Source organism: Meles meles, chromosome 8 (genome assembly GCF_922984935.1).
Source record: "Meles meles chromosome 8, mMelMel3.1 paternal haplotype, whole genome shotgun sequence".
NCBI lineage: Eukaryota > Metazoa > Chordata > Mammalia > Carnivora > Mustelidae > Meles > Meles meles.
The window spans coordinates 18001693-18023990 of NC_060073.1; the positions used below are offsets into that span (position 1 = coordinate 18001693).

Consider the following 22298-nt stretch of genomic DNA (forward strand, 5'->3'; position numbering starts at 1 on the left):
CAAACAGACAGCCTAAAAGTAACATAGACCAGAAAGAACATAGAAAATATACAGTAACAGTCACCTACTGGAAATACAATGGCACTAAATTTGTATCTTTCGATAGTTACTCTGTATGTAAATGGGCTAAATGCCCCAATCAAAAGACACAAGGTATCAGAATGGATAAAAAAACAAGACCTATTGATATGCTGTCTGCAAGAAACTCATTTCAGACCCAAAGACACCTCCCAATTTTAAGTGAGGCAGTGGAAAACAACTTACCAGGCTAAATGGACATCAAAAGAAAGCTGAGGTGACAATCCTTATATCATATAAATTAGATTTTAAAATAAAGACTATAATAAGAGATGAGGAAGGACACTATATCATATTTAAAGGGTCTGTACAACAAGAAGACCTAACAATTTTAAATATCTATGCCCCTAACATGGGATCAGCCAATTATATAAACCAACTAATAACCAAATCAAAGAAACACATCAACAACAATAAAATAAGAGTAGGGGACTTTAACACACCCCTCACTGAAATGGACAGATCATCTAAACAAAAGACCAACAAGGAAATAAAGGTTTTAAATGACACACTGGACAAGATGGACAGATATATTCAGAATATTCCATCCCAAAGCAACAGAATACACATTCTTCTCTAGTGCACATGGAACATTCTCCAGAATAGATCACATCCTGGGTCACAAATCAGGTTTCAACCAATACCAAAGGATTGGGATCATTCCCTGCATATTTTCAGACCACAGTGTTTTCAAACTAGAACTCAATCACAAGTGGAAAGTTGGAAAGAACTCAAATACATGGAAGCTAAAGAGCATCCTATTAAGGAATGAATGGATCAATCAGGAAACTAAAGAAGAATTTTAAAATATAATGGAAACTAACAAAAAAAAATGAAAACACAACTGTTCAAAATCTTTGGGATGAAGCAAAGGTGGCCCTCAGAGGAAAATATATAGCAATACAAGTCTTTCTCAAAAAACAAGAAAGGTCTCAAATACACAACCTAACCTTGCAAAAAAAAAAAGAGATGGAGAAAGAACAGAAAAGAAAGCCTAAATGCAGCAGGAGCAAAGAAATAGGAAAGATCACAGCAGATCTCTGATTTCTGCTCATAATATGTTCTTATAACTGTTTGTATTTCTTCAGTGTTGGTTGTGATTGCTCCTCTTTCATTCGTGATTTTATTTATTTGGGTCCTTTCTCTTTTCTCTTTGATAAGTCTGGCCAGGGGTTTATCAATCTTATTAATTCTTTCAAAGAACCAGCTCCTACTTTTGTTGGTCTGTTCTACTGTTCTTTTGGTTTCTATTCCCCAGAAGGTTGCCCCTGGTGGTTTGCCCTTTCTCCTCTTCCTTGTCAACAATTTTTGTTCCCTCGCTTGTTAATTTTAGCCATTCTGACTAATGTAAGATGGTTTCTCATTGTAGTTTTGATTTGCGTTTCCCTTATGATTAGTAATGTTGAGCAACCTTCCATGTTCTTCTTGGCCATCTGTATGTCTTCTTTGGAAAATATCAATTTAGGCATATTGCTCATTTTTTAATCAATTTTTGTTTTGATTTCCATTTGCTATTTAGTTGTATAAATTTCTCATACATTTTGAATATTAACTCCTTATGAGGTATATGACTTGCAAATATTTTATCTCATTCCATAGGTTGCCTTTTCCTTTGGCGGAGAAGCAGTATAGATTTAGAACTTGAAATTCTGAACTTCAAGATCATATCAGGATGGAAGTTGATATTAACTGGCCTAATCCCTTCTGTTTCATCCTTCTGGGAGCCTGGAACTGCCATTTTAAAAATCTGACATACTCACTGGAGAGACAGGCCACATGGAGAAGGAGCTAGAAGACTCCAACCTTCTAGACTCCAACTCTGCCAAGGCACAGCTCACATGAGTAAAGTCATCCTAAACACTCCCTAAAAGCCCCTAATCAGCTGAATACCAGAGAGGAACCATGTCCATGTCACATGGAACAGAATGGTTCAGTCACGTCCTCCCAAAATTAACATATAGTTAGACAAAGACTTCAGCATGGCAAGATATAGCCCTATGTATAGTCAGATACACTGTGTGTGATCATATCAAATATTTATGTATATACATATGCATTCATATGTGTAGTCAGATACTTATCCATATGTTTTTGGAAACAGACTTCTCTGGGTTCACATATAGACACATATATGAAATTGGATATATACCTACAGATCACTGAACAATGTACCTATATATAACCTGTAATTATGCAGAGCTACATGAGGTCAGATAGAGATATCTATGGTTGAATACCTGCTTGTGTATTGTCAAATGTAGGCCTATGAATTTTGCATGCAAACATACACACACAGCAAAAGACACTGAGCCCTTTCTTATCAGCTCATTGGAAATGTGAACAAACTGAGGGTTATGGAAGGGGAGGTCAGTGGGTGGATGTGGTAACTGGGAGATGAGCATTAAGGAGGTCATGTAATGTGAAGAGCACTGGGTGTTATATGCAACTGATAAATACATCTGAAACTAATGATGTACTTTATGTTGACTAATTGAATTTAAATTTAAAAAAAGAAAATGTGAATCAAATGTAAATAAGACAAGCTACTATTTAATTAATAAAACCAAAAGTCAAGATTTATGTACATTCTATGGAAATGATTACAAATTTACTGAGACATTGATCAAGACTTCACATTATATGTCTCATTCTGGATGGGAAAACAAGATATGAAACCATGGCGTTTTCCTCAAAATCAATGTGGAAGGTCATGAAATTCTAAATATAAATTTATGGAAGGTTTCGAACTTCACAAAATAATCCTAAGGTTTATCCGGAAAAATAAATATTGAGAAATTTCAAGAGACTTGAAAAGGCTGAGTAATTAAAGGAGATTATTCCTACAAGGTATAATACACCTTAAAATCCTTGCCTACTGACATAGAATGTTAGTGGTAGGGAAATACACCAAAGGAAAAGGAGGAGAAGGAGGAGGGAGCAGCACAGGAGGAGGGGAAATGGGCCACAAATCCAACACACTAATTGTATAAAAGTTGACATATTAAATAGAAAATTTTAAATTATTACCAAAATTAATAATAACCTTGGAAGATTTTTCCTGTTTAATGAAAACAGGCTTAGATTTGTCCTTATTACAAGCAAAAATATATCCTAGATCATTTAAAAAGTAAACGTTTTTGAGAGATGTTTTTATTTTTCAAATAGATGATAAAATTTATAAATTCACCAAATGAAAGTAAATGAAATTTTCCAAGAGTGATGGGATAGAAGAAATCAAAACTTAAAGAATATAGGGACAACATTATAAAAAATACCCATAATTACAACATAAATAAGGTAAATGTTTTGAGCAAATATCAAAGAAGACTATTGTAGCAAATGTACATATTTAATGTAGAAAGAGTTCATGAAAATTCATCAGTAAAAACTCTTCAAGAGATCAAGAATTCAAGAATGGAAGTAACTGAAAAAGTTCATGGAGTGGATTCTATGTCACACATTTGTGCAAATACAGAGTATAAAGAGAGTTAAATAACTTTTCGTGGCTTAAAATAACTTATAGAATAATTAACAGAGTCAATCAAGATTTTTATCTCATCACTTGCAATAACAGTACAAATTTGGAAATTAACTAAATGTCTAAGTTCATTTGGGCCACTTTAACAGAATACCACAAACTGATTGGCTTCAAGAAAAGTCAGTTATTTCTCACAGTTCTGGGGTCTGGGAAGTCCAAGATCAAGACATTTGCAGATTCCATATCTGGTGAGATTGTGCATCCTAGTTCATAGATAACTGTTTTGGCTGTGTCCTCACATTGGAGAAAAAGCAAGTGAGGTCTATGGTGTCATTTTTTTGTGTAGGTAATTCATGTTGTTTTTATTTAGAATAAGAATGAATCATACAGTTCTTCAACAGTGAATTTGTTTTACCATTCATAGTATATGCTTAAGTTGAAATTAATATAGATTTTCTTTTTTATTTTTTTCATTATATTTTATTTCTTTTCAGTGTTCTGGAATTCATTGTTTATGCACCATACCAGCGCTCCATGCAATATGTGCCCTCCATAATACACACCACCAGGCTCACCCAACTCCCTATACCCCTCCCCTCCAAAACCCTCAGTTTGTTTCTCAGAAACCACAGTGTCTCATGTTCGTCTCCCCCTCCAGTTTCCCTGAACCCCCTTCTCCTCTTCTCCCAATGTCCTCCATGTTATTCCTTATGCTCCACAAGTAAGTGAAACCATATGATAATTGACTCTCTCTGCTTGACTTATTTCACAGCATAATCTCTTCCAGTCCTGTCCATGTTGATACAAAAGTTGGGTATTCATGGTCTCTGAGGGAGGCATAATACTCCATTGTATTTATGGACTTATCTTCCTTATCCATTCATCTGTTGAAGGGTTTCATGGCTCTTTCCACCGTTAGGGGACTGTGGCCATTGCTGCTATGAACATTGGGGTACAGATGACCCTTTATTCACAACATCTGTATCTGTGGGATAAATACCCAGTAGTGCAATTGCAGGGTCATAGGGAAGCTCTATTTTTAGTTTTTTGAGGAATCTCCACACTGTTTTCCAAAGTGGCTGCACCAGCTTACATACCCACCAACAGTGTAAGAGTTCTCCTTCTCCACATCCTCTCCAACACTTGTTGTTTACTGCCTTGTAAATTTTGGCCATTCTAACTCGTATAAGGTGGTATCCCAATGGGTTTTGATTCGAATCTCTCTGATGGCTAATGATTGTGAACATTTTTTTCATGTGTCTGTTAGCCATTTGTATGTCTTCTTTGGAGAAGTGTCTGTTCATGTCTTCTGCCCTTTTTTTGATGGGGCTTCAGCCCCATCTTGGATCTCGGATATCAGCCCTTTGTCTGTAATGTCATTTGTGAATATCTTCTCCCATTCCATGGGTTGCCTCTTTGTTTTGTTGACTGGTGTCTCTTTTTAAAAAGACAGTAGTCGCATTCATGAGAGCTCTACCTTCATGATCTAATCAGCTCCCAAATATCCCACCTCTAAATAGCATGTATTATAAAGAATTTAATGAATTTTGGAGGGAACAAAATATTCAGTCTATAGCGGCATCCAAAACTGATGACTTAATGATATAACTTCTGTTTACTATTATTTGATGGTAGTGTCCTATTTGGGAAGACTTTGAGATGACATAAGAAATTTCCATGTAATAATAGTTCATATAAGTGGGAATATAAAGTTTCTCATACACTGTGACTTACCAGTGAAAAGGCTCTATTCCCCATAGCTCTATATTCCACATAGTTCATATAAGTGGGAATATAAAGTTTCTCATACACTGTGACTTACCAGTGAAAAGGCTCTCACCCCATGAGTCCAGACTAAATAATGGAGGTAGAAACATGAGTTTCTTTGATTACATGCTTCCTACACTATTAGAGCCAGATAACATTTTCTTTCAAACCTCATTCAAGGAGAGGGAGACTTATGAAAGAGATCTCTGTTAAAGAGATCAATACATATTATGACCTTTTATTACTCAATAATCTGCATTCCATTAAGAGAAGAGGTAAAAGTGTCATGCCATATTGTCAACATCTTTCTTACAAATGATACCACCCAAAATATCTGGTGTCAGGTTCAGTATGGCACACTCAAAACTCATGAAATATGGATTATGTTAATTCCACATATGAAAGGAAGGGCCAAGGTGCCTAAAGAAGGCAATGAAACAGTGTAAACAAAAGTACAGATGGGGATACTGAAAAATAGCAGAGATATTATAAAATATTCTAAAGTATAAGGGAAGATTAATGGATCACCTCAATGAAAATATAATACCAAACAAAGGTGCTCCACATCAGGAGATAAAAGGATTCCCCACTTAGAAAAATAAGTAAATCTTACTTATCATTTCTAGGTCTTTGGTTCAGATTTTTTCCTTGCCATAACTTCTTTATGAGTAATATTACAATGTGGAAGCAGAATTCCTTTTCTATCCTATTAGCTAAGTAATATGAACAAAATTATATCCTTAAACATCTTGCAGTTACAAAAATAAGATATATACATCAAGTATTAAGTATGAGTTGTCTTTGTATGGGAGGAGTGCACCAAAGTGTTTATGTCCCATTTCTTAAAATCTTTCTCTGAAATATATAATGAGCACTATTAATTCTGAAAAAGAACAATTGGGTAAAAGAAAAGCATGTGAAAATTGTCCAGTAATGAAAATAAAGGCACAGTATTTATTATAGCAAAACTTATCACATAGAACACAAACCTAGAGTTTCAATAGAAACATTTTATGCCCAAAAGCTACAGACCTACTTTCCTAACAATTTAGGAAAATCGTAGAAATCTTTTTTGATCATTATAATATTTACACCTTAAATGCTTTCATCATACCGAAGTTCATTAAGCCTGAGGAAAAATTCATTACAAATAAATAATTCTTTCCTAGATGGAGTAACTCTTCCTTGAAAAAAGGTGAAAATTTCTCTTCAGCATCATTTTCTTCTTCTGGTCCATAGCTTTTTCATAGCATTTTTCATCTCTCCATTTCTCAGAGTATAGATCAGAGGGTTTAACATAGGGGTGATAACTGTGTAAAACACTGTCAAGGATTTATCAATGGGTAAAGTAGAAGGAGGTCTCACATACATAAAAATGCAAGGGACAAAGAAGAGGACCACCACTGTAATGTGAGAGCCACAAGTGGACAAGGCTTTGCGCCTCCCTTCCTGACTATGGGTCTTCAGGGAGTGCAGAATGACCCCATAGGAAATGAGTAAGACTGTAAAGATGACCACACAGATTGCTCCATCATTGGCAACTACAGTGAGACCAATAATGTAGGTGTCAGTGCACGCAAGTTTTAATAACGGGTACATGTCACAGATAAAATGGTCGATAACATTGGGACCACAGAAGGGAAGGTTGTAAACAAAGAGAAGTTGAACAACAGCATGCAGAAAACCTCCAACCCAGGCCAACAGCAACAACAGAATACACACCCGTTGATTCATGATTGTCAAATAATGCAAAGGTTTGCAGATGGCCACGTAGCGGTCATAGGCCATGACCACCAGGAGCAAAATCTCAGCACCACCAAATAAGTGCCCTATAAAGAGCTGGGACATGCAAGCTTGGAAGGAAATGGTTTTCCTCTCATAGAGTAAGTCTATAATCATATTTGGAGTAACTGTAGTAGAATAAACAGCATCCATAAAGGATAAGTAACCAAGGAAGAAGTACATAGGGGCATCCAGGGTTGGGCTGACCACCACAGTCACCACAATGAGTAGGTTGCCCACCATTGTCACAATGTAGATGATCAAGAACACAACAAATAGTATTTTCTGACCTTGGAGGCTCTGGGTGAGCCCCAAGAGGACAAACTCAGTCACATTGTTCCTATGTTCCATATGTTCTTTTGCATCTCCTTATTTTATAGTTCAAGAAAAAATTAGCTATAAATATGATAATTACTGGTGACTTCCTGAAATCTAACACAATCTGTTAATTCATTTACCTAATAGGCATTGTAGTTTCTTATGTTCCAGTACTTTCAGAAATTACAAGAATACAAGGTGGATGATAACACTCTCCCCAACCTCACCAGTCTTGCTGACTCAGTCAGAGATAAGTAACTAAAAACATTGTGGGGAAAGGACACAGTGATAAATAAATGGAGGGGCACAAACAATTTTCCAACTGGAAGCTAGTAAAATTGTACATATAGTGAATTCTTCATATACAAATTTTTAAATGCATTGTTTTAATGAAAAACTACAGCAAGATTTGTGTTTACTTCCCAGCTAACACAAGAGATGACTTTCTAACTTCTGGAATCTTCTTAATTCATAAATGAAATCGATACATTTTATGATATCAAAACATCTCAAGGACTTCAAAATGATACCATGACATCAACAGATAAAAGTAGATGGAGGAAAAGACTTGCATTTCAGAAGACATACACAGACTTAATATCAACTTAGACACAGAGCTCTAAACAAATAAAATGTAGAAGACGAAGAAACCAATGGCAGGTGGGTAAATCATTTAAAGAAGTATTTTTGGAATAACCAACAAGTATATCCTATGATGCTGAACCATATCTGTAAACAGAAACATAGGAACTGAAATAAGTGCTTGATTATGAAAGTGTGATCTGGGATTCTTCAAAATCACTCATTCAAGTTTTTGAATGCTATATACATCCTCTAACTTCCACAGGTCAGCAAACAATGCTCAGAGAACATATCAGTTGAAACCATCTGTAGAGTTAGAAATATCTTGCCCATTAAAATATCCCTAGGCCTGAAACTAGTTTCTAGAAATACTGTTAGAGAAAATATATTTATTCTGTATCTTTATATATAAAAATAGCCAAAAAAGAGTATTATAGAACTAAGCTAATTCCCATATATTCTAGTAACATTAAAGAATCCCTAATATACCTGATTATCAGATTCACACAGCAGAACTTTTAAAAGACTGAATCCCAGCACCACCAAGATGTAAAATATAAAGTCTACTTTGGAATCTTACACCTAAGTACACTTCCTGGGTTACCTTCATGCTGAAACACCTTTCAGTTCAAGGTTGCAGTCCCTTTCCCCTTCTCTTTTGTGCACTGATACCATCTCTGTGCACACAGATCAAGAAACCACATGCATCATCACAGGATCTTGAACTGTTTCCATGTGAACAATGCTTTCTATGTTTGCAGAAAGTCTTATTCATTTCAGTCTTTCAGAAAAAGGTTACCTCAAATTTCTGGGATTTTCAAATGAATACAAAGGCCCTATAATCTAAACAGGTTTGAATATTGGCTGTGAACAAAGAGACCCAAAATCTTCATTGATAGCAGATTTGTCTCAATAACAAAAGAATGTTAAACCAATATTTTGAGGTTAAAAAAAAGAAGAAGAAGAAGGTCAAGTGGGCACCTGGGCGGCTCAGTCAGTTATGTGTCTTCCTTCTGCTCAAGTCATTATCCCATGGTTCTGAGATGAAGTCCTACATAGGGCTCCTGGTTCAGAGGGGAGGTTTTTTTCCTTCCCTCTGCCTCTGCCCCCTCCCCCTCCTCGTAGTTCTCTGTCTTTCTCACCCACTAGCTCTCTATCAAACAAATTTTTAAAAAATCTTTAAAAAAAAAAGTTTAAATTTGCAGGAGAGAAAGTTGTGAATTGTTAGGAAAGTTTATGTGGTTATGTGGTCAGTTATACTGGTCTGTCTTCACAAAGCATAGTTAAACCTTGGATTCCCTGTATGGAGAATAATTTCATATACATACTTCATTATGCTTTGAGTCCTTCCTTTCAATTCCTGATAAAGCCTGGCATTGAACACTGATCCAAACACTCCTAGATCAAGACAATGGTGTGTAAACACTTTATCTGCATTTGAACTACAACACAGATTGTTGAGTCATTGAACTGGTACATCTCCAAGACTGATTCTTCCCTAATTAAATTCATTGGGACCTTCATCATAATTGTGAGGGTAGACCTGCACCTCCAGAGATGCCACCAGGATAATAACCATGTACAACAGGACTTAAACTTTTCCTCTTGGGGAGAAATCACAAAAGAACAACTTGAGATTGAATCACCAAAAGAGAACTGTCCAGTGTGGACAGAAATAAAATATGTAAAGACTTTCTTCTTTCAAGCATGACTTTCAAAATAGGCATAGCTGTTCTGGTTACACTTAAGACTTACTTCTAGGGCATCACAAAAGTAAATTGTGTCTAACCCATTTAAAAGCTGTCCCAAATGTGGATAAAGCAAGATTCTCCCCTAAGGGAAAGAGCCTTGAGTTTGTCACATAAGGGCACACAGACAAGTTGACAGAACCTGTGTGAGCACGGGAGTGGGGAGGAGAAAACACTGTGGGAGGTTTCCACTTATCTCAGAGTGCTCAGAGAATGTTCACCAAAATACACACTACACTTGGCCGAAAAACAAATTACAATGCATTTTAAAGGACTTAAATCATACAGAATATATATAATGAAATTCAACAGAAATATAACACTATTTCCCAATTATTTACAAATTAAAAAACATAAATATAAGTTACCATGATTAAAGAAGAAATATCAGTGAATAGTTTTTATTTATTTTTATTTTTTAAGATTTTATTTATTTATTTGCCAGAGAGAGCATGCACAAGCAGAGGGAGCAGCAGGTAAAGGTAGAAGCAGAATCCCCACTGAACAAGGAGCCCAGTGAGAGACTAGATCCCAGGACCCTGAGATCATGACCTGAACGAAAGGCAGATGCTAAACTGACTGAGCCACTCAGACATCTCAGTGAATAGTTTTTAAAATGAAATCTCAACAGAAAGATAATGAAAGTTATGTGTGTGAGTGTGTGAGTGTGTGTGTGTGTGTGTGTGTGTGTGTGTGCTGGGTGCAGTTAAAGGAGTGCTTAGAAAGAAATGGATAGCTGTAAATAGAAGTATTAGGAACCAAGAGACATTACATGAAATGAAGTCAAGCCTCCATCTTAAGAACCTGAGTAAGGAAAACCAAAATAAACCCAAAGAACATTGGGTAGAATGGAAATACTAAATAAAAGAAACCATGGAATGAGAAATTAATTGAATAAAAACTGGAATACAACATAGAATAGAGAATATATAAATAGAGGAAGTTGTTCTTTCAAAGATTCATAAAACTGATATGTTCCTAGCAAAATGGATTAAGAAAAATTAAGAGAAAGAACAAAGGATAAGAATCAAGAATGAAGAAAGCTCCATCCCTCCATTCTACTGACCTGAAAATAATAACAAAAGAGCATCATAAATGAATTTATGCCATCTAAGAAAGTGGAGCTCTGCTATGAAAGATACATCTTTCTAAAGAGACACAGAAAAATAATTAAAAACTGAAATCATCTGGGGTGCCAGGCTGGCTCATCAGTGGAGCATGTGACTCTTGATCTTAGGGTCATGAGTTCAAGCCTCATGTTGGGTATAGAGATACTTAAAAAATTAAAAAATAATAATAATAATATTTTTGAACTGGAATAATCTAATGCTGCTAAATAAATTAATAAATTAATTAATTCTTTAAAATCCTTCCCCTCCTAAAACAAAAATTTCACTCCCATACAAATTTATCAATTATCCTATATAAAAATTAATCAAAACATAGTACCAATCTTACATAAATATGTTCAAGAATAAGGAGAAATTAAAATACTCCCTGACTCATTTTATTCATCCAGCATAACACTTACACCTGGAAACAAGGGCATCACAAGAAAAATAATCAGACCAATCTTATAAAATTTCCTGATTTAAAGACAAAATAATTTCATACCTAGAAAATCTCAAAGGATCTGCAAAGATAGTTACTAGAATTAGTGAGTTTAGTAAGATCATAAGATACATACATGATCCAAAAAATTAATCATGTATCTATAAACTATTAAAAGAAATAACAACTTGAAATTGAAATTTTTAATGTGTCACTTAAACTAATAATAAAAACCATGACATCCTTAATATAAATATATGCTGTAATATGCTTAAACTACAAAATATTAATGAAAAGTGTCAAAGGAAAAGTAAGTATTTGGAGAGATATACCACAGTCAGGAATTGGAAGGCTCATTACTGCTAAAATCTCAGATCTCCTCAAAATGATCTATAGATTCAACTCAGCTCTCAACAAAATCCCACTAAGATTTTCTATGTTATAAAAATAAGTTGATTCAAAAATTTATCCATAAAGGTAAAATAACAGGCTGGTTGGGTAAGCATCTGCTTTCAGCTCAGGTCATGATCCCAAGGTCCTGGAATCAAGTCCAGATTCAGGCCCCTTGCTCAGTGGGGAGACTGCTTCTCCCTCTGTCTGCCCCTCCTCACATCCCCCCCAGCTTGTGCTCTCTCTCTCTCCCTCTCTCTCACAAATAAATGAGTAAATAAAATATTTTTTAAAAGAAAGGTAAAATAATAGAATAGCCAAATTTAATTTTGAAAAGAACAAGTTCAAGAATTTAGACTACCTGCTTTCTAGACTTAATATATAGTATTGAGAAAGTGTACATATGTAGGTCAATGAAATCAAATAGTCTAGAGATATACCCTCATATTTGATGACTTATGATAAATGCATGGAGGCAATTCAATAGATAAATGACAGCCTTTCAACAAATGGTGCTGCAACAAAAGGGTATCTATTTGAGAAGGGTGAACCTTGATCAATACCTCAAGTCATAAATAAATGTTTATCTAAAATGGCTCATAGAGCTAAATGAAAACCTAAAACTATAAAATCTCTCAATGAGAACCTCAGAGAAGATCTTTGTGACCTTGAATTAGGCAAAGATTGTCTAGATATAACAATAAAGGCATAGTCAATTTAAAAAGTGATGTCTTGAGCTCCATAATACAAAAATTATTCTCTTTAAAGGATATTTTTATTAAATAAAATGAAAGATAAGACACTGACTGTGAGAAAATATTTGCAAATTATATATATGATAAAGGACTTTTCTTCAGAATACATAAAGAACTCTCAACTTTCAATAATAATAAACAACTCAGTATACAATGGTCGAAGGAACTGAACAGACATTTCACCAGAACACATACATAAATTGGCAAAAGCACATGAAAATCGTTCAACTTCATTAGCTATTTGGGAAATGCAAATTAAAAACACAAAAACATAACACTACTGACTATTCAAAAGGCAAAATTAAAAATTTGATAATGCCACTTTCTGATAGAGAGAAAACCTAGAAATGTCATTTGCTGCTAGTAATATGATATGCTTTAGAAAATAGTTTAAAGCTGTTTTATGAAATCATATACCTACCATAAAATCCATCTCTTCCACCCCCAAGAATTTATCTAATTATAATGTGAACTTATGTTCATGCAAAAAAAAAAAACCTTTAAGTGAATGTTTATAGTGGTTTTGCTCATTATTTCAAATATCTGGAAACAACCAAAATATCTATTAATTGAAAAAGGGATAAATAAACCTTTCATATAGCCATAGGATGGAATAGTATTCAGCAATAAAAATGAATGAACTATTGATAAACACATTATGCATAAGTCTCCAATGCATTATAGTAAAAGAAAGAAGCCAGATTTAAAATACAACATACTGGACATGATCTTATATATAAATAACCCTAAAGTCTCCACCAAAAATTGCTAGAATTAATTTTTTAAAAACTCAGCAAACTTACAAAATACAAAATGAACATACAAAAACCAGTTGCATTTATACATAACAACAAACTATCCAGAAAAATGCTAAGAAAATAATTTCATTTATGATGCCATCAAAAAGAATAAAATATGTAGGAATAAATTTAACCAAGGAAATAAAAGATTTTCACCCTTAAAATTAAATGACATTGATGAACGATATTAAAGATATGAATAAAGGGAAAGGTAACCTGTGTTCATGGATTGAAAGAATAAATTTGTTAAAGTTTCCATACTATCCAAAGTATCTACAGATTCAATACAACCCCTATCAAAACTTTAATGGCACTGAAAAAAAAAATTCATATGGAACCACAAAAGACCCCAAATAGCCAAAACAGTCTTGAAAAAGAACAAAGCTAGCAATATCGCAAAACACATTTCAAAGTAGAGTAATCAAAAGGTTATGATTCTGACATAAAAACAAGTGTGCAGACCAATGGAAGAGACTAGAAATCTCAGAAATAATCCCATGTATCTGCAGTCAACTAATCTCTGAAAAGGGCACCAAGAATACACTATGGAGAAAGGAAAGTCACTTTGTTGTGCTGGAAAACCATAATACCAATAAGCAAAAGAGTAAAATTGGACCTGAGCTATTGTTTGAATGTTTGCATACCCCAAAATTCTTATTTTCATATCCTAATGTCTGATGTAATGGTATTAAGAGATGTGCTTTTGGGAGGTGATTATATCATGAGGGCATGAAATAAACGCCCTTATAAAAGAAGTGTGTTGGTGAAGACATAGAGAAGTTAAAACCCTTGTATGCTGTTGGTGGGAACATAAACTGGTGTGACCACTAGGAAAAAAGTATGAAAATTTCTAAAATAGTTAAAAGTAAAACTATCCTATGAAACAGCAATCCTACATCTAGGCATATATCCAAAGGAAATGATATCAGTATCTTGAAGAGCTATCTGCACCCAATGTTCTTTGAGTATTATTCACAATAGGGGTGCCGGGTGGTTCAGTGGGTTAAACCTCTGCCTTTGGCTCAGGTCACAGTCTCGGGGTCCTGGGATCAAGCCCCACATAGGGCAATAGACAAATTCCAAAAAAAAAAAAAAAAAGAACTCTCTATTGATGGATGAATGGACCAAAAAATGGAGCATTTATAAGTAATGGAATATTATTTGGCTATAAAAAAGAAAATTCTGCTTTCTGAGACATCGGTGAAGGAGAATGCTAAGTGAAATAAGCCAGATACAGAAAGACAAATACTACATGATCTCAGTTATATGTGGTAGTTTTAAAAAAAAGTCAAATTCATAGAAGCAGGGAAGAGGATGATTGCCAGGTACTGGAGGTTGGGAAAATGTTCAAAAACTACCAACATTCAGTTATAAGATGAGTAAGTTCTGAGGCACCTGGGTGGCTCAGTCTAACGTTAAGCCTCTGTCTTTGGCTCAGATCATAATCCCAGGGTCCTGGGATCGAGCCCCTCATCAGGCTCCCTGCTCAGGGTGAAGTCTGCATCTCCCTCTCACTCTGCCCCTACCTACCCCCCTACTCATGCTCTCTATCTCTCTCTTGTGTTCACTGTCTCAAATAAATAAAATAGTTTTAGAAAGATAAATAAGTTCTAAGTCTCTAGTATACAGCATGGTGGCTCTACTAAATAATACTGTATTGTTTACTTGAAATTTGTAAGAGTACATTTTAAGTGTCCTTCATGAAGAAAAAAAATTATGTGAGGTAATAGATGTTCTCATTAGCTTGGTAATGGTAACCATTTCACAATGAATACATATATCAAATCATCACACATTGCATCTTAAATATATACAACTTCGATTAGTCAATTATACCTCAAAAGCTAGAATAAAAAAGAATTTTATACTGTATGATTCAATTTATATAACATTCTGGAAAAGATAGAATGATAGGAATAGAAAGGGATCAGCATTTGTCAGCATAGGGTTAGAGGCTAGGGTAGAAGGGGAGTACAATGATGCATGGGGAATTATTTGGGGTGATGAAACATTTGTACATTGGTTGTGATGTCATTACATAACTGTATATGTCAAAATGTGCAGAATTTAGACTAAAAAGGATGAATGATGTACTGTGAAGATTACATCTTATATAAGAGTGGGAAAAGGCAGATTTTCTACATTGAAACAACAGACACTTGGAAAGTAGAAGATAAGATTCTATTTGCAAAACAACATAAAATAAGTTTACTCAAAAAGACTAAATTTACAAAGAAACATACTGTTTCTATATGAACACCAAAGAAAGCTTGTTAGGTGAAAAGAACTACCCAGTTTTTGGATGAGAATTCTTAATTCTCTAAAGCTAGTAACTATTCCTAAATCAACTCTTACTGAAAACACAAAGTAAACATAACTTTTACTAGAGTGGCCTATTAAAATTTTATTTTCAAACATAAATATGTTTAAAGAATAAATATGGCTCTGATAAGGAATGGTAAGAAGGAGTACTAAGCTTATCAGATATCTAAGTGTCTTACAAATTAAGTGTAATTACATTACATCTTAAATGGCAGGAAAAAATAAGTATATATCTCTACAAATGCCCACCTAGAAAAATAAATAAAATTTAATCCCTAATTGAGAACTTACATCAAAGTGTAGATGGATCAAAAATTTAGCATATAATATAAAACCACAAAACAATTGAATAATTAAATGTTGAAAATCATTTGGAAGAATATTTTTTTAACATCAAAATAGGGAAGTCTTTCTGAGAAAGTTACAAAGGTCAAAGAAAGTATTAATAGATTTGATTATGTATATGTAAAAATATTTCTACATGGCTAAAGATATTCTGCACAATAAAAGAACAACCAAATTAAATCATAGGCTAGAAAAATACTTACACAATGGTGAAAGGGATAATGTCTTTAGTGCATGATTAAGTCATAAAAATTCATATAGAAAAGAGCAGCAATCAAATAAAACGTGTAAAAGTCAATAATCACAAAAGATGAATACAAATAATTTTAAATATGTGAATCAAATTCAATTATATTTACTGAATTTCATTACAGTAAACAAATGAAATACAATTTTTTTAACAACCAGAATCTCAAATACTATAAATATTCATCAAGAACTTGTTGTTGAGAATGTGCACAAACTCTAAACTGAGGGAAGTAGCATGGTATGGTATAAGCTTATGGATGGCACTTGAGAAATAACTATGAACATCAACAATTTTAAATATACCTATCAATCGATCAAACAATTGCACTGCTAAAAACTCGTAATTAGAAAATCTCTAAAAGACTTCACTGCAAAGCTATTTATCATAGGAAAAGATTTGGGAAAACAGGACAAGTTCTGGAAACACTAATTTAGCTATATCTTTATTAAGAATTTTTAGGCAATAGGAGGAACCTAATAATGAGTTACATCTGTGCACGTAGGGAAAGATCTTCAGGAGGCCAAGTAGTAATTACAAAGACAAAAAGACACAAAGACAAACACATACATGAAAATAACATTTTTTATTAGCAAAAATTATTAATTGAACAATCTTAGGAACAATAACAATCTTAGTACAATGATGCGTATGGAAGAACAGGGAGACTCTGGTGAGGAACTGATAGGATGTTCATTCCACACCATTTCCTCTTTGTAAGGATTCTATTTTTAATATTTATTTTATCTATTTTTTGCTCAGGTGTACCTTAAAAGTAAAATGTTAACAAAAACTTCATATGAAAAGAAATTAAATAGAGAAGATAGTCTATATAAAAGAAATATTTTAACGATGAAAAGAAAGAAGATAAAAGACAAGAAACTGACCAGAAATAGAATTTGAATGAGACGAAAAGTAACAAAAGTAAACATAGCAATTAATTATGAATTAGTATAACTCTATAAATATTTGACTCTTTCATTTCACATTATTTGTTGACTATGACTTTTAATGCATTTATAGTAAAATGGACTTTAACATTTGTGGAGATTGACACTAATGTTAAAATGCTTCATTCATGATAGATGATGCACTTACTTCACAGCATTCGTCATCTCAGAATTTCTCAGAGTGTAGATCAGTGAGTTCAGCACTGGGGTTATGACTGCAAAAAATATACTTGTCAATGAGGAAGGTCTTAGCAGGTCTTACATACATGAAAATACATGGAACAAAGAAAAAGACCACCACAATGATGTGGGAACCACAGGTCTGGAGGACTTTCTGCCTCCTTCTGAACTATAGTTCTTTAGAGAGTGCAGGATGACACAATAAGAGATGAGCAAGAGCACAAACACAATAGTGCAGATCATCCCTCCACTGGCCACCACTAATGGGTCAATGACATATGTGCCAGTACAAACCAATCTCATTAAAAATACAGACTTATTAAAACTTAATATAACCATATAAAAACTTCCTCACTGGGGCATCTGGATGGTTCAGTGGGTTAAAGCCTCTGCTTCGGCTCAGGTCATGATCCCAGGGTCCTGGGATTGAGCCTTGCATCGGGCTCTCTCTACTCAGCAGAGAGCCTGCTTCCTCCTCTCTCTCTCTCTGCCTGCCTCTCTGACTACTTGTGATCTCTGCCTGTCAAATAAATAAATAAAATCTTTAAAAAAAAAACAACAACAACAACAACAAAAACGTTCTCACTAATTCATTACCTATTGTTGAATCCCTGCTATAAAGGCATTACACCCTTAAATGAAGTCTTACAAGGTATTATGAACCAGACATTCTAGCAGGAAGGAAACTGTTTTTATAACACAATCATTCAGTTCAATCTTTAATTATAAATAACTTAATTACTTTAAAAGAAAAAGGGAATTCAGAATCATTTTAAGAATACTTCTGCATTCTCAGAAAATGGACCCAATGTAAAGGAATTCTTCTTGTGGTAGATAATATACTTATCTACTATAAGATATAACTTTTCTACTCCAGAGCTTCTTCATAGCATTTGTCATCTCAGAATTTCTCAGAGTGTAGATCAGTGGGTTCAGCATTGGGGTTATGACTGTAAAAAAGACACTCAATGACTTGTCAATGGGGAAGGTCTTAGCAGGTCTTACATACATGAAAATGCATGGAACAAAGAAGAAGACCACCACAGTGATGTGAGAACCACAGGTCTGGAGGGCTTTCCGCCTCCCTTCTGAACTAAGATTCTTTAGAGAGTACAAGATAAAACCATAAGAGATGAGCAAGAACATAAACACAATAGTGCATATCATCCCTCCATTGGCCACCACTAACAGGCCAATGACATATGTGTCAGTACAGATGAGTTCCAGTAAGGGATACATTTCACAGATGAAATGATCAATGACATTGGGACCACAGAATGGGAGCCCATAAACAGTGCTAACCTGAATTACTGAATGCAGAAAACCTCCCACCCAGGACACTACCAGCAGCACAACACACACCCACTGCCTCATGATCACCAAATAATGCAAGGGCTTACAGATGGCCACATAACGGTCATAGGCCATCACTAGCAGAAGAAAGACCTCTGAGCCACCAAAAAGGTGTTCAGTAAATAGTTGAGTCATACAAGATTGGAAGGATATGGTATTTTCTGAAAACAACAAACCTGAAATCAATCTGGGGCAAATACAAGAGGAATAAGTGACATCCATAAAAGACAAGTTAGCAAGAAACAAGTACATAGGTGAGCCCAGGGTCTTACTGACAGCTATAGTCACCACAATGAGCACATTGCCCACCACAGTCAAAATATAGAAAAGCAAGAACATAACAAAAAGGACCTTCTGTTCCTTTGGATCTTGGGTGAGGCCCAAGAGGACAAAGTAAGTTACATTGTTTCTTGGGTCCATCTAGTCTGGATGGGAGTGACTTCTTGTATTAGAACCAGGTAATCTACAAAACAGGGGAGAAAGCCTTTAGGTGCATTATAAGGTTATTTTATTGATTCATTCAGTTAAAAGATTGTGTAAAAGATTGTAAAAATAAAATAGGCAGGAGTACCTATTTGTGTCATAGACAGTGTGATTTCCAAGTTGAACAAGTCATGGTTTCCTACACTCAGTGATAGCATACATAATAATATTCAATAAAATAAGTGCCAACATAAAGGTAGTCACACAATGCAAAGGTCAGGGGTAAGAATATATCAACAAAACAGCAATCAAAGATGGCTTCTCAGAGGAAGCACTCCTTCCTGAGATTTAAAGGAGAAGTGGAAGGACAAGAGAGCAAGGGATTCCATGCAAGGGTGCATAGTTTATAAATTCACAAAAGTGAAATACTTGAGACCCATTTAGGGTAACTGACATATTCAAAGTGAGTGGAACAAATTAGGAATAGATGGTCACTGCCCTGGATTGTGTCTTCCCTCACTGAGACCTCTTTCTTAGGGTCTCTGGTTGGATATGCCCTCTTTCCTTGACCAGTAAATGTGGAACCTGTTCAATGTTGTCTCTCCTTTAATTTTTAAACTTCATATATGCAGCGTCTCCAACTCTGAACTTCTCCAATTGGATATCAATTCAGAAATTATAAAACTAAATTTCTAATTTTCAGCAACAAATGTAGGTGTTTACCATCTGACTAAATGGTACCACCTTCCAAATCATTTCCCAGACAAGAATATCACCGTGCCTTTCATGCCTTTCTTGATCTCATATCCCATATTGATACCTTTAACAAATCTTATTAGCCCCATTTGAAATAGATCACAAAGTTGGTTATTTCCCTTCTCTCCCCACTTCTGGCCCACCATACTAGACATCTGCATTGTCTCTTCCCTTTCATTCTGGCCTCCACTAATTTTTATTTTTTCTTAACACAGCCCAAGTGATCCTTTTTAAATCTTATACTGATCTGATCAGTCCACTGCTCACAACATCTACAGTGGATTCTACTCACTCACTCACAACTTAATGAATCACATTTCATATTTACAGTAACAGAAACTATAATCCCCATTCCACAGCTGAACAAACTGAGATTCTGAACATCTATTTTTTCCCAAGTTCACCCATTTTGAAGTGGTGTTTTAGAAACTAGAATTAGAACCCAATTGTGCTTTATCTCAAAGTGATCTAACTTTTACATAATAGATACTCACACAATTGCAAAGCCTGGTTTCCACTACTTACTGTTAGTCTTACCTTAGGAAGACAAGTCCACAATCTGAAGGAACACTTTTTACTCATTCACATGAACCTAGAATTCTTTTGTCATCTAGTTTGACAAGAGTGGACAGAAAGCTGCATTGTTATTTGAGGACATATTTTATTTCATTCAATTGTCCATTCTCTCTGTGGAGACTTATGGTTATTCAGAAGGTTGCTTTTATTTATATTGTAGATTACTTCCTAAGAATTCCAGGTTCCACAGAGAAAAACAAAGATTTAGCACAAAAATTTTGGATAATTTATCAAAAAGACAAGGAAATCTTATCCTTACATAAAAAGATAGCCACCAGACATTTCCAACGGAGACTTTTTCTCAAGTAATTTCTTTCATACTGATTTCTAAATCAGAAAATATTATTCAACTCTTTATTCATCTTTACTCCATCCTTTTGCTCAGCTCGGATTGGCTGATCTGGTATTTTTAAGAAACATTCTTGTGTTTTTCATTAGATAATGCTTTAAACCTAACAGAAACCTCCTCAAAAATGTGTATCAGGTTTTAGGAGCATAGCATATTCTTCCCAATATGAGCAAAAAACATTGGGCATATTATCCCTTCTAGCCACATTCCTCATTAAGTCCTCGAATTGGAAAGTGTCCAAGACTGATTCTTCCTTAATTAAATTCACTGGGAATTTCCACAAAAAAACTTTAAAAAATATCTATATAAAGATACTAGGAGGCTGAATCTCATAATTAGGGTCAGAAAGATGTAACATAAAAAAATAGCTTTAGAACCATTGTAAGACTCCTGCCAGTCAAGAATAAAATTTTAGCCCAGTCATACTGTGTTAGGGAAAAAGTTTTTCATGTATTTCCCCACTTGTCATAGTAAGTTTTTCTTTCCTTTGATTTAATAGTAAATTTATCCTGCCTTAAACTGTGGTTAGATGTTCTAGATATATGTTTATATATAAAATAACTATTAAACTATTAATTTCTTTAATTTGGAGCTCCAATCTACTGCCAGAAACCATGCTATGAATGGGGATACAGTAATTAAAGAAATAGGAAAATTATGTAGAAGTTCCTTTATGCATGGACCTTATATTCTTATAATAGAATCAGACAGTAAATAAGGGGACAATTTACTAAACTAAATATAGTCTTCACTATGGCTAATAACAGAGCAAACAAAGTATACTCAGGGAGATTTCTGCTATGGAAAAGGTGACCAGGGAAGGCCTTTCTTCAAAAGTCATGTTAAAGCTGAGATGTAAATCTAGTAGCTACCATCAGAAACACTATTTTAGGTAGTCAAATTAAGTGAACATTCTCACTTCACTAATGCCATGACCTATATGTAGAAAAGGCTAACAATTTCATAGGAATTTTTATTCCAATGTTATTGTGAAATGGAGTGGTGAGTAGGGACATTCTGATCTTTTCCTTGATTATAGTGGAAAAGCTTTCAACCTTTCCCTGCTGAGTGTGATGTTAGTTGTGGCTCTGTGATATATGACCACTATGGTATTGAAGTACATTCCTTCCATACCCAATTTGTTGAGAAGTTTTTTTTTAATCATGAAAATATATTGAATTTCTGTGCAACCATTTAATAATAGTCCATAGAGGATTAAGAAAATAATTTCTTTTACTAGAACATCAAAAAGAACAAAATACTTAAGAATAAGCTTAAGCAAGGACCCAAAATTCTTCTACACTGAAAAACTGCACAGTGTTGTTGAAAGATATTCTAGAAGACACAAATAAAAGGGAGGAAAGATACTTGTGAATTTATATGGTTCATGCTACTAAGTTGTAGTGTTAGCTAAAGAAATCTACAGATTCAAAAAATTCCCACTAAAATAAAAAAGAAATGTTTTTTGCAGAAATAGAAAAATCTATCCTAAAATTCAGGTGGAAACTCAAGGCATGCCAAGCAGCCAAATCACCCTGGGGTAACAAA

The 22298-nt window shown here is 34.5% G+C and overlaps 2 protein-coding genes across 3 annotated transcripts; both read right to left on the reverse strand.

Moving 5' to 3' along the window:
• Positions 1 to 859: 859 nt before the first annotated feature.
• LOC123949103 (olfactory receptor 4A15-like) lies at positions 860 to 7456 on the reverse strand. Of its 2 annotated transcripts, XM_046016423.1 has the most exons (2): positions 6550 to 7456; positions 860 to 882 (listed from the first exon to the last, which is right to left on the reverse strand). In XM_046016423.1, exons 1-2 carry the CDS (start codon positions 7454 to 7456, stop codon positions 860 to 862), a joined length of 930 nt encoding a protein of 309 aa, XP_045872379.1. The 2 variants fall into 2 exon arrangements, with proteins under 2 accessions (XP_045872379.1, XP_045872380.1); XM_046016424.1 differs by lacking the exon at positions 860 to 882 and having other exon boundaries at positions 6539 to 7456.
• Positions 7457 to 18136: 10680 nt separating this feature from the next.
• LOC123949403 (olfactory receptor 4A47-like) lies at positions 18137 to 19066 on the reverse strand. Its single transcript, XM_046016828.1, has one exon. It carries the CDS (start codon positions 19064 to 19066, stop codon positions 18137 to 18139), a length of 930 nt encoding a protein of 309 aa, XP_045872784.1.
• Positions 19067 to 22298: the final 3232 nt, after the last annotated feature.